Here is a 13,726-nt window from a genome sequence, read left to right as displayed (position 1 = left end):
GTTTTTGGATTTTAACCATTTTATAGGTGTGTGTCTTTACTGCTTGTTAATCTTGAATAGTTCCCAGGCTATCTGTGGCCCTTCACAACACTGATGTTTTTAAAGAGACTGGGAGATTTATTTTGCAGACCATCCCTCGATTTTGATTTGTCTTATTGTTTCCTCATTATTAGGTTCGGTTAAACATTTCTGGCAGGAGTCTTACATAGGTAGTGATATGTTCCTTTTAGTCACACTACATTTGAAGGCACATGTCAGTTTTCCCTTTATTGGTGAATGTCAAGTTTAATCACTAAAGGTTAAGGTAGTTGGTGTCTGCTAGAATTCTCAACAGTAAATATAACTCCCTCCTAACTCCTATGTAATTAATAAATACTCTGTAGGGTGATACTTTCAGATCGTCTGAATATCTGGTTCCCCAACAATCTTTCACCTGAAGGTTTTAGAATTCATTGATGATTCTTGCCTAAATCAATTACTATGGTGGTTGTCTTTTCTAATAGCCCTTTTGCATGTATTAGTTGGCATTCTTCTATAAAAAAGAGCCTTCCTCTTTGTATTCCAATTTTAGTAGTAGCAAAGACTTGTAGATTCTTTTTACTCAATATTTTAAAAATCTCTCCTTTCCTTATTCATTTTGATCCTCAAATAGTACCAAGTTTGGCTGGAGGGACACTTACTTCAATATATTTTAGAAGTAGAGGCAACTGAATTTTCTGATGGAGTGGATGTAGAGTATGAGATAAAAGAAGGCAAAAAATGTTGCAGGTTTTCATCTGAGAAATGGAAGATAGAAATTCCACTAACTGACAAGGGAAATACTGTTGGCAGAGCAGGATTTGGGGAAAAGAGGAGGAGTTAAGTTTTAGATATGTTAAGTTTAAAATGTCTATTAGGTACACAAATAAAGATGTTGAGTTTGGAGCTCAGAAGATTTGAGTCAAACACTGAAATCTGAAAATTACTGGCATGTGGATGATATTTAAAGTTATAAAATGGGTGAAATCAACAAGAAAGTAAGCGCAGATAAAGATGAGAAAAAGCTGAACCACACACTTTGTACTCTCAACTGTAGGAGGCAAAAGACAAGACAAGGAACTAATAAATGAAACTGAAAAGGAGCAATCATTGAGGTAGAAGCAAACCCAAAAGAGTGTAGTGGCCTGAAAACCGAGTGAAAAGAGACTGTACAGGTGGAGGGAGTGATGAGTTGTGTTAAAGCAGGCAAGAGATCAGGTAACGTCAAGACTGAGACATGATACTGTACTTTAGCAAGTTATGTAAGATGAGGTCTAAACATTGACTCCTGGATTTCACAATGTGGAGACATTTGTGTCCTTGATGAAAGTGGTTTCAGAGTAGTGACTGAGGGAAAACCATGACTGGACTGGATTCAAGAAACAATGCAAGGAGAGAAAGTGGACAATGCAAGAATAGATAAATGAGGAACTTTGGTGTAAAAGGGAGCAAAGAAATGGGATGGTGGTTAACAGGGAAACTGATAAGAGCCCCCAGGCATTAAGAAAGATTTAATATGGGAGAAATAATGGCATATTTTTATAGGAGGGAGAAGGATGTAGGAGAGAGGAAAACAATTGCTAATGTTGGAGAGATAAAGGAAATTGCTGCAGTGAAGACCCTGAACAGGGAAGACAGTAAGCTATGCAGTATACAAGCAGATGAATTAACTTTAGAAGAAGCATGGGAGGGGCCAGCCCAGTGGCATAGTAATTAAGTTCACATTCTGCTTTGGTGGTCCAGGGTTTGCAGGTTCAGATCCCACGCATGGACCTACACACTGCTCATCAAGCCATGCTGTGAGGGCACCCCACATACAAAATAGTGGAAGATTGGCAACAGATGTTAGCTCAGGGCCAATCTTCCTCACCAAAAAAAAAAAACAAAAGCAGCAGCAGCAAGGGAAAAATAATGAACAATGATAGAAAGTATGATAGATAGGTAAAAATGATGACAGGATGGCAAATGTGGTGACAATTATCTATGGAAGTTCTCTTCCGAATGCTTCAATTTTCTCAGTGAAGTAGGAACCAAAGTCATAAGCTGACAGTAAGGATGAAGGAGAAGGAAGTAGAGGTAGGAGGACAGAAGTGAAAATAAGAAACATTCTAATTGATAATCTTTCTTTTTGCCAGCTATTAAATAATGTCTATTAGCCAATATTATAAATGTGAATTGGCCCGAAATTCTGATTACAACATGACTTCTCAAGATTTATGTAACGTCTCAAAATCCTTAACATTCCATGAGGTTAATAACTTTAAAAAGGAAGCTTAGAAAAACATGGTTTAGACTATCACATAACTATAAATACATAATTTATAAATTATAAATTTATAAGTTTCAGTATCATTCAAATAATCAAATTCTCCATGAAAAACATATTACATAAATTTCAAAGGTATTATCATCAATATGAGAAAACTTGTAAAAAATGAGTTATTTATATAAGGTGCTTGTTATTACAAAATTTTAAAAATTTTTCACTGCTTGTCTATAGCTAAAGAACTCTTAAAAACCACATAATATAATTAGAACAAAACCATCTAAAAATGTAAATATTTACCGACATTCTAACAACATCTTATTGGTAAGACAATAGAACTAGATTGGGAATTTATTAATAATCCATTCCTCTAGAGCAGAATACTAGTAGATGAGGAAAAAGATATTCTAACAGATAAAAAGTACAATGAGAAAGCACAAGGCACTCCAGAATAGTTACTATTCCAATTTTACAACTAATAATGTATCTGGACGAATTACCTTAATCTTTTTGAGGGCTTCAATTTCCTATAAATGAAAAGAACTAGGCTAGAGGATCATTAAAGTCAACTCTAAGACACATAAACATCTAGTGACAGTGGTTGCCTCTGAGGACAGGAATTCATGGAGAGTGGGGGAAAGGGTAGAAGACAAACTTCCTTTTCACTGTATATCTTTTGATTTTGTATATGTGCAAATATTGTCTAGTCAATCAAGAAAATAATTACAGAAAAAAGAATAAAGTCCCTTCAATCTCTCAAAATCTATTATTAGGAGACAACAGTTTATGTAGACAGATTCCTTAATTTGTGTACTTCACTCATACCTTACTGAAGTTTGGAGGAGGGTTTTTGCCTCTACATAAATTTGAGAGGGCCCACACAGCATTTCTGGTTGTTGTAAGTCTGTTTGAATTTGTTAATAACCTGCCAAGGAAAAAAAGGGAGTTGTCACTTTACATTCATTTTTTCTTTTTAGTTATTTTCTACTATGATATAAAAATTCTCAATATATTTTATAAGGCATTCAAACTGATCTGGTAACATAGGAAAAAAGTTTTTAAAATTCATTATATTTCCAGAAACAAAAATAAACATACCACAGCTCTATTTTTAAAATTTTGATTCTATGAACAGATTCTTAAAAGACATCAAACATGTTCAAAACAAAGGGTGTTATGGGAAATTAACTTACCTATTTCTATATATTTTAAAAAGAGTATTAGATTGCATTTGTTTTGACCATGAAAAGAATATATTAAGAAAGAAGTCAGGGTCAAACTGAACGAAAATAAGATATTGAGAAGGGAAGTTGTTTTGTTTTGAACAGACTGCTTGTCTTAGTATGTTTGACCTGCAACCTGCTAGAAGTAGAGACAACCTAGGTTTAAAAAAAAAAAATCCCAGTTCTGGAGTGATATTGGCAAAAATGGTGGAGAATGGAACTCCAAGGGTCCATCTCTCCCCAGAAACACTGAGAAAACTTGCAAACCCTATGAGAATCAACTTTATTGGAACTCCCAAAGATAGTCAAAAATTTACAGTAACCAAGAAAACTTTTAACCAGGAAAAGTCTGAAACATGGTAGGAGAAATTTAGGCATTTTAACTTACCCTTGCCCAGCCCCCTCTCCAGTCGGCAGCAGACAAAAAGACAACAGCCTGAGTTCCCACTGTGAGCTCCTGGTTCCAAAGGGAGCAAAGGAGACTTTGCTCTAAGGAATTGTGTTTGTCTGTTTTGACCTGCCTGGGAGTTCCCCGAAGGACTGATGCAAGGGGCTTGCCTTTGTTATGCCTAACTGGGAGCTCTCTCAGGGTGGAGAAGTGGCTACATAAAGAATGTTCCTCAAAAACACTGAAAGGCAAATGAACAAGGTGCTGAAATCTAGAGCAAATGATAATAGCTGAGGCAAACATGCTCAAAACCTGAGTGGAAAAGCCGGGGGATGAGATACTTTGAGGAATAGGGATTTGAAAAGTTCTCACACATACCAGACCATTTAGAAGGCCACACACATACCCAGGGCAAATTGGATGCGCAGAAAAAACCTGAGAAGACCTTAAGCTTTCATTCCAGCTGACCTTTAGGCTCAATGCAAGCAGAAAGTGAAGGCTAAGTCATAGTTGTTGATCTTGTTAAGCACTGAAGGAATGACCCAACCCAAAGCCAATATGTAAAGACCTAGAGAGTTTTCTCTCTCTCTCTCTCTTTTTTGGCTCCAGACATTTAAGGCAATCTCTGCCTACAAACCATTAGCTAACCACTAAGTCAAAGGACCAGAGACTTGAGAGACTGCACATGACAAAGAATACAGGCTTTAGAAAATTCATTAAAAAAAGTTTCCAAACAACTACAACAAGCAGCACTAACAAACCATGGAGGGGGGGAGAATCTGGTTTCCAAAGTTGCCATATTACAATAATCAAAAAGTCCAGTTTTCAACAAGAAATTACAAGGCATGCAAAGAAATAATAAAGTATAGCCCATTAATAGTAGAAAATATAAATTAAAAGAAACTGTCTGTGAGGAACCACAGACTTTGCATTTACTACACAAAGACTTTAATTCCACTGCCTTAAATATGCTCAAAAGAGGTAAAGAACTCATTGACAAAGAATGCAAGGAAATTAGAATGATGTATCAGCAACTAAAGAATTATTAATAAAGAAATTGAAATAAAAAGAAACTAAATTATAGAGCTTTAAAGGACAATAACTGAGAGTCTGGCCCTGTGGTGTAATGGCTAAGTTTGGCGTGCTCCACTTCGGCAGTCCGGGGTTCATGGGTTTAGATCCCAAGCGTGGAGCTACACCACTCGTCAGCCATGCTATGGTGGTGACCCACATATAAAGTGGAGGAAGACTGGCATTGACGTTAGCTCAGGGCTAATTTCCCTCAAACCAAAAAAAAAAAACAAAAGAGGAAGACTGGCAACAGATGTTACTCAGAGCTAATCTTCCTTAACAACAACAACAACAACAAAAAGTACACTAAAAAAATTTACTAGAGGGTTCAATAGCAGATTTGAGCAGGGAGAATAAATAATTAGCAAACCTGAAAACAGGTAAATTGAAATTATTCTGTCTGAGGAGCAGAAAGAAAAAGAATGATTAAGAATGAATAGAGTCTAAGAGACTTGTGGGACACCATCAAGCATATCAAATACACTTAATAGGAGCATGAAAAGGAGAAGAGAATAAGGAGCCAAAAGAATATTGGAAGAAATAAAGATTGAAACATCAATTTTGATAAAAGATATGAATCCACAAACTCAAGAAGCTAAATGAAATGCAAGTAGGAGACACTCAAAGACATCCACACCAAGACACATTATAATCAAACTATCAAAAGAAAAAGACCAAGAATCTGAAAGCAGTAAGAGAAGTGACCCATCATGTACAAGGATTCCTCATTCAGATCAACAGCTGATTCCTCATCAAAAACCATGGAGGACAGAAGGCAATGAGATTACATATTTAAAGTGCTGAAAGAAAAAACTGTCAGCCAAGAATTTTATACTGAGCAAAACTATCCTTCAAAAACGAAGAAGGAAGTAAGATTCCCAAAATAACAAAAGCTGAGGAAATCCATCACTAGTAGATCTGTTTTGTAAGAGTAACTAAAAGGAGTGCTTTAGGCTGAATTGAAAGGATAATAAATAATAACTCAAAACTAGATGAAGAAATACAGAACACTGCTAAAGAAAACTACATAGGTAAATATAAAAGGCATTGTTATCATATTTTGGCTTGTAATGTCTCTTTTTTTCTGTATGATTTAAAAGACCAGTGCATAATAAATTATAAATCTATGTTAAAGAGCACACAATGTACAATGATGCAATTTGTGACAACAACTTAAAGGGGGTGGGACAGGGATGTAGAAGAACAGAACATTTGAATAATATTGAAATTAAATTGGTATCATAAATTGGATAATTGGATCACAAAGCAAGTCTGATATATTTAAAAAGATTGAAATCATACACAGTATCTCCTTTGATGAAACTATAAATCACAAATAGAAGAAAAACTGGAAAATTCACAAACATGGAAATTAAGTAACATACTCTTAAACAACCAATGGGTCAAAAAAATCACAAGGAAATTAGAAAATACTTTGAAATAAATGAAAAAGAAAACACAACATACTAAAACTTACAGATTTGCTATATTATAAATTGAAGTGGAATTAAATTAAAAAAACAAAGCTGTCAGTATATATAAAATCTACAGTAGTAAAAGGCTTACATTTACTGAGAATCAAATGATTTAGAACCAATTAAAACTCAATCAAACAGAGTTGATAAAATCATACATTAACAGAAGTTTTATATTTACTTAAGCATTAGCTAAATGTCAACAGCAGATAATCCATAATCTTTATAAGCTAATGACAACTTTTTTCCTTGTGTCCAACTAAAGGGAGAGTATCTGGGAGCTAACTTGACATAACTTTCTTTTTATTATCTGTCTCAATTTTTTAAATGAAACTTTGAAACTTTCATTTTCAATTCTGTAATCTGACTCTTTCCTGATATGTTTATAACTAGCAATACATAGCTGGATACTGTTTTTCTCCACTAGAGTTTTATTTTTCAGTTTGATTTCTTTGGTCATGATTAAAAGCTCCTTAGAAGACTTAAAGAAATTAGACCTAAGAAATGCTTACTTACTATTTCATAAACCATTACCAACTTGAGATATTAACAAATAATATAATGACCTAGAGAAAGAGAAGTAGAAATAAAAAGAGAAACAAAGAGCTCAGTTAATCTACAAACCATATAATCAGGCCAGAAAAATCTCAAATTCAAAATTTAAAAGATGCCTCTAATACTACAAACTTCAAAATGACTCTGATATTGAACTCTAAATCAGTACTTTCTTTCATAGTTCAGTTAAACTCTCAAATACTATTGAAAATTAACTTTGGATAAGCCCAAAGTAAATGGAATTACAGTGAGTGGTTCAGTGGCCTGCACAAAGTAGGTATTCAACGTCAGTGGAATGAAATCATGCTGAGAACTCACTTCTGTCTACAGAAAGCTACTCTCTCTAAAAAAATTAAGTATCTTTTGCAAACTAGCATCTAAAAATTTATTCTTCCTACTCAACTCCTTAGCTTGGAGAGGTTGGAGAATAACACAGAAGTAAGCCTAAATAAAGATCCTCTTGGTGAATGATAGCCAAGGTAGATAAAGAAACTTATCTTTCAAATAATTCTGTCATTTCTGTAAAGGACTTTACATTATAGGGTAATTTCTGAAAAAAAAAAAATGTGTAAAGTATTTGGGGAAAAAAACACTAGATAAGTCATTTTAAGTAAAACTCTAAGTTTGAAAGAAAAATCTCTTATGATCTTGTTCTCTTAGCATTTCAAAATCAAATGTAAAATCCTACCGATATCCTAAATACACCATCTGTTCATGTATTAAAGAGTCTCTGTTTTAGCAATATTTAAATTTTTATTGTATTAAAACTACTATATATCCTTGTTTTGTAGAATAATTATTTTAGCACAGTAACCATCAAGTAAGCACAAGTGATCACTGTGAGTATGGCTTAAGAGGGCATAAATGAGACAGACACGATACAATTTGAAACATTTTTTTTGTTTTACCTACTTTCTAGCTATTGCAGGCATGGTTGAACATAAGCCAAATTTAAAAACATCACTGAAGAACTTAATTGCATATGTAGAAATATAGTGGAGAACATAGTTTTGTTTTCCAAAAGTAGTATTAATTTAATTGTGATAAACTTAAAGTACTTACTCTAAAAGAGGTGGAAGTATGTCACAATTCAAAACAAAATCTCTGCACTCTGCATTGTCACCAGCAATATTACCAAGTGCCCAAACAGCCTTATAAAAATAAGAAAAAAATATGCTCTTATGACATTATCTTTTATAAGATGCTCTATGTTAAGAATGAGATTTTAGTACATAAAGAACAAAGTGATAGTTTTCGAGATGTGAAAAAAAAATGTTAGTAGGACAATAAGAAACAAAAACTTTAAAAATTCCACTTAATATTTTTAATCAAATTGAAAGAAGCCATTTAAAAAATTTTCCTTACATACTAGTGAAATGTTTAATGTGTTTAACAAAGAGCATAGTTTGTCTACACTGAATCTACACGGAGAGGCACAACCTATCTATTCACTGAATTTTCCAATTACCTATACTAGAGGTTTGTTCCTATGCCAAGAAATCACCTAATTGGGAAGGGAAGATCTGGAAAAGAAGGGAAGGAGAGACAAATCATAGAAAAGTAAGGTAAAGCTAATATGAGAATTAGTTTGGACTGATCCTTGAAAATACATTTAGAATTAGTCCAGGTTCATTGTAACTTTTAAAATAAATGGTAGTAAAAGATCAAATTATTCACTTATGAATTCCAATTAGCTGAGAAATTACACAAATTTAAATTATTTTATTATATTCTCATTTCAAATTTTTCATGTATGTACAAAATTAATGTTACTTTTTCAATTGGGAGAATTTTATTTTAATGTTTAAAATATGAGTTAACATTTTTAACATCTACTCTAGACTTGTTAATTTTTTTAAGAAAAATTTTGAAAGTAATGACTTTTTCACCCCTGTGAAGTCTAATATTCTGTTGGTGCGGATATCAATTGGTATAAATTTTGGAGGTCAACTTTGAAATATGTAATAAGAACTTTAAAAAGATTTTATCTTTTGACAAGGTAAAGTCATTTTTCCCTAATGAAATAATAAAGAGGCATATAAAGACTGATATATAATGATGTTCATCATATTATTAATAATACTAATAAGCTAGAAATAAACATAAATTGAGGAATAGATAAATTATGATACATACTTGAATGGATATTGAGTAATCACTAAAATTTTCTTGGAAGAATAATTAATGCGACAAGAAAAGGCTCCTAATATTAGTGCAAGAAAAATTACATAAGACTAAACGGATGAATGGAATGGTAGAAAGATCAACAGATCAATTTGCATAAAAATAATTAAAGAGCAAAATACCAAAACATCTAATTTTTTTTAAATGGTACAAATTATGTGTAATTAAATCTTCCTTCTTACAACAATTATGAAAATTTATTCACAGTTTATTTAAAAATGGTTCTATTTAAAATAATGTGATATTTTTAAAAGAAACAACAAAATAATCTATGCACATGCAAAAAAAAACGAGTCAGACTGGCCCAGGTTTAAAACCTGTTCATTCATTCACTGTGACTTTGAGTAAGTTACTAACTTTTCTGGGTCTCAGTATGCTCTTTTATAAATGGGAACAATAATTTCCATGATAGCTGAGATCACACTTATAGAGAACCCAGGATTATGCAGGAGACAGTTCATTCTTCCTTCTAATTTGATGCTGAATAGAAATGACTGCATTTTAGCAAATACAATGTACAGGCAATTTGCACAAAATGAATTTCAAATCATAATCACAATTGGTACTTTCACAAAAAAATTAAAACCTAGTAAATATAACAGTGCAAATTAGAAACTTACCTGTTCCTGAACATCTTCATGCTCTGAATTAAGAAGTTTGATGAAAATTGGAACAGCTCCAGTTTCGATCACTACCTTAGTATGTAGAAAAGTTCCAGATGCTATATTAGTTAACGCCCATGCAGCTTCAAACTAAGGAAAGATAAAAGTAGAATAAATGAAAGCACCAAAGAAATGTCAGAAAGGGGAAGAAGGGAAGGAGAGAGGGAGTAAAGACTGAGATGGACAAGTATGAAAGAAAGACGGACCTATGATTAGTAAGTTTCAATGTGAAATCAGATTTCACAGATGAAAATCCTTAAAAAAAAGGGATTCTTCAGTCTGGCAAAATAACAACTGAGAAAGAACATAATGAAAATTTACAAAATCATGAATAAAAGAGCACATTAGAATTCATAAGTAACAAAACTCCTAATGTTCACTATTAAAGAGCCAGGTGTTCTAAAGCTAGCAGTTTGAAAATAAATTAGACTACTTAATAGAGGAAAAGTATATTTATGGAACTCAGAATCATAAAAGGTACTTTTGTTTCCCTAGTGATCATCTAGTCCCACCCTCCTCATTTAAGAAACAAGAAAATCAGAAGTCCACAGATTCAGGTGCTTTGTTCAATGTCAAAGAGTTAACCATTAGTAGAGCCAGGAGTAGAACTTGTGGTATTCTTTTAAGCAGCAGAGCCTCTGGCAAGTTATTCATATTAATTCAATCAGAGTTTGAATATACTTATATATGATGAATTTATAACAGAAACAACTGAGAAAATTCAACTTGTGGCTCCCAAACAATAAACCAGAAAATTATTGAAAATGACCAACAAATCCACAGGAAAACAAGTGACTATAGCTTTAAAAATATTTGACATAAATAGCCAACTTTTCACATTAAGGCAGATATCACTATGATTAATAAAATTAAAATTCACCCAAAAGCATTACTGAAAGGCATGAAAAGTACAGTTACTATTATGTATGAGACTAAGAAAAATCTCTAAGGGAAGGATTTATATTAAAAAATAAAAAAGAGATCACATTCCTAATCAATTGCAGATAACGAAATAAACTAAAGGACAAATAAAAAGTTACTCCATAAAGTTATTCCTGGTATCCCCAGGAGAAAGCATTAGTCAAGAGTGGTCAATTCACAAGACTACAGAACAAATAATTAACAGAAAAAGAGGGACAGGAGTAAGTGGGGAACTGTGGCAAACTGGAAGAGCATGGCTATGATTTAAACAAAAAAAGCAAAAAGGAGAAAGGGAAGATAGGCCCCCAGCCTGCGGCCTCTCTATTAGTTAGATCAATGTTTTGAACTAGCGTGTTTCACATGAACTTGGGTAATATGGTATAGCATATTGCTGCCCCAAGACCATAGTGATGAATTTCATTAGGCTTTAATTACAGTTACTAATAAATGATCAAGTTCCCAATGTTCTTCTTCACTTTTTTTTAAGATTTTATTTTTTCCTTTTTCTCCCCAAAGCCCCCTGGTACATAGTTGTATATTCTTCATTGTGGGTCCTTCTAGTTGTGGCGTGTGGGACGCCGCCTCAGCGTGGCTTAGATGAGCAGTGCCATGTCCGCGCCCAGGATTCGAACCAACGAAACACTGGGCCGCCTACAGTGGAGCGCGTGAACTTAACCACTCGGCCACGGGGCCAGCCCCTCAATGTTCTTCTTGAATATACCATGCTCTCTGCACATGCTATTCTCACAACTTGAAATTAATTTTCCTCTTTTCAGCCTGCCAAACTCTAATTCATTCTCAAGACAAGCCATGCAAACTTTGTGTAGTCTTCCTCGACTTCTCCTAAACACATAAGTTGCTACATTCTCTGTGCTCACAAAGCACTTTATAGTTATGTCATAGCATTAAGCATACTATGTTATTGCAGATCTGTTTATGTGTTTGTCTTCCTCAACAAAGAGTGAAGAACTTTTGCAGAGAGTGACAATCTCTTACTCAATATCTTAACTACAATGCCTTACACAACGTATGGCTCAAACTAGCACTCAATTTTATTTACTCATATTCACTCATTTGCTCTTTCATTCATTTAGAATTAAAGAGCCAAATAATAAACTAGGTAACAGGAGGCTTCAATTTTAGTCTGGACACAGAGCTTATATATAAAGCAAAGGGACCAGATGTTATGATCTCTAGTCCTTACAGCACTAACACCTAAAGACTTTGAAAACCAATTGACAGTAAGACTAAAACATTAATGAAGTGGGCTTTTCCTCAGAGACCCTTACTGTGAATATTCCCAACAACTTTTCAGCATAAAAGTCATGATGGGTGACATTCACATGTGGAACAGATTCCTTTGCTTTTACCTAAAATGTGAGGACCTTTCCCAAATTATTCAGGTAAGTGGAACACTATTCTAAGTTGTAATTTCAACAGCTATTACTCGAATATCAGTTAACAGTTATCCATTCTGACTATACCATTGATAATTGAGCTGCAGGTCTCGTGCAATTCCTGATAAACAGATATAATTCCACCCTGCACTCTTACTTAAAATATATATAGCAATGAAAGGCAGGAAGAACAATCTATTTTTTAACAGTAAAATATTTGCAAACTTCAGTAATTTACTGTAATTTACAGTAGCCAATTATTTGGAAGAAATCTTAAAACTGTCTCTATGGTATAATTGAGAAGCAAGGCTCTTTTGGACAAACCTAACTTTCGTAACATTTTTAGTAAATTACACTAATTTGTTTTTTTTGAAAAAAATAAAATATCAATAGATAATAAAAATGTTTTAACAGGTGAAAGAGTTTATACTAAAAAGTTACAACTAGTAAACTACAAGCCAAAATAAATTTAACCATTAAATTAACATTTCAGTTTGAGGTTTTCTAAAGGCTGACAACTACAAAATTTTTATTAAAATTAGGAATGATTTTATATACTTTTCCCACAATTGTTTAATAAAATAATAGTTCCTAGAAGAAACTAACATTGCAACAACCAAGGCAAGACAGCTGGTACTACCTTTTCCTTTAGTTACCAAGTATTTACTGAAGGCTTATAATATATTCAGTTTTGTGGAAGTATGGCTTTTGCTAGAAACTTCAACCATATGTCATTTCTAGAAAGAGATTAAGAAAGAAAACTATACAACTCACTTGTAAAGTACAATTTTCATTTCTTTCAAGAAATTTCACAAATCTCTGTACAACTCCTGGCTTCTGTATAACTTGATCTATTGGTGGATTAGGTTCTAAAAATTAAAAAAGAATGAAGTTATTATACAGACACAAAAAGACAATGATCAGCTCTCTGCGTCAATTAACAGGACACACAAAATAACTCTTTCCTATGTTTTACTGACCAAGTTTATTTAAAACCCTTGGCTGGGTGCAAGTGAAGAAGACAAATGTTCTCATAATTGCAATGCTTACTGCAAAGCAAATTATTTTTAATAATAATGATGAGAAATAATGATAAGAAAATTCTAAAATATTTCCTACACAAATATTTAAATTTTCTAAGTTGAAGGCTATTTAGGAGGTCACCTTCACAACATGAAATTATTTCAGTCCAACACTCAAAACACCAACTGAGGGATAAAGTTCCCACTAATTCTTTATAACACAACCCTCAGTGTCCAAGGGTGTCTCCTTCACTATCAACCATGAATTGCTTGTCTCAGCCAGATGAGGTTTTATTTTGCCAGAGTATTATTTATTATTTAGAGAATGCTATAGGACTATCTCGAACTCTTGATATATTTTCATGAAATGCAGAGGGCTTTTGAAAATCATAAAATCTCTAAGAAACTTTAAAACAAAGATATTCCAGCTACTGGCAATCTAGGGACCAAGAACTCTTTCTTCTCCCTTAGCTTCAGCAAATGTATCCTCTTGTGGGTCTCCAGTAACTTCTCTCTTGTATTCCTTTGGGTGAGTTTCCTTCCC

At 33.3% G+C, this 13,726-nt stretch overlaps 1 protein-coding gene across 2 annotated transcripts in view; it reads right to left on the bottom strand.

Annotated features, from left to right (window-relative positions):
- Positions 1-13,726, bottom strand: part of KPNA5 (karyopherin subunit alpha 5) — a 42,630-nt gene that overhangs the window by 19,812 nt on the left and 9,092 nt on the right. For both annotated transcript variants that reach the window (XM_008518005.2, XM_070556893.1), the window contains 4 exons: positions 12,935-13,029; positions 9,801-9,932; positions 8,059-8,147; positions 3,110-3,209 (listed from right to left, as the gene is read on the bottom strand). In XM_008518005.2, the coding sequence (XP_008516227.2) occupies positions 3,110-3,209; positions 8,059-8,147; positions 9,801-9,932; positions 12,935-13,029 (416 nt within the window). The remainder of the gene's footprint in view (positions 1-3,109; positions 3,210-8,058; positions 8,148-9,800; positions 9,933-12,934; positions 13,030-13,726) is intronic.

This window comes from Equus przewalskii, chromosome 9, assembly GCF_037783145.1.
Source record: "Equus przewalskii isolate Varuska chromosome 9, EquPr2, whole genome shotgun sequence".
Lineage (NCBI taxonomy): Eukaryota > Metazoa > Chordata > Mammalia > Perissodactyla > Equidae > Equus > Equus przewalskii.
Note: the sequence above shows the minus strand (reverse complement) of the source record. Positions and strands in the feature narration are given on the sequence as shown.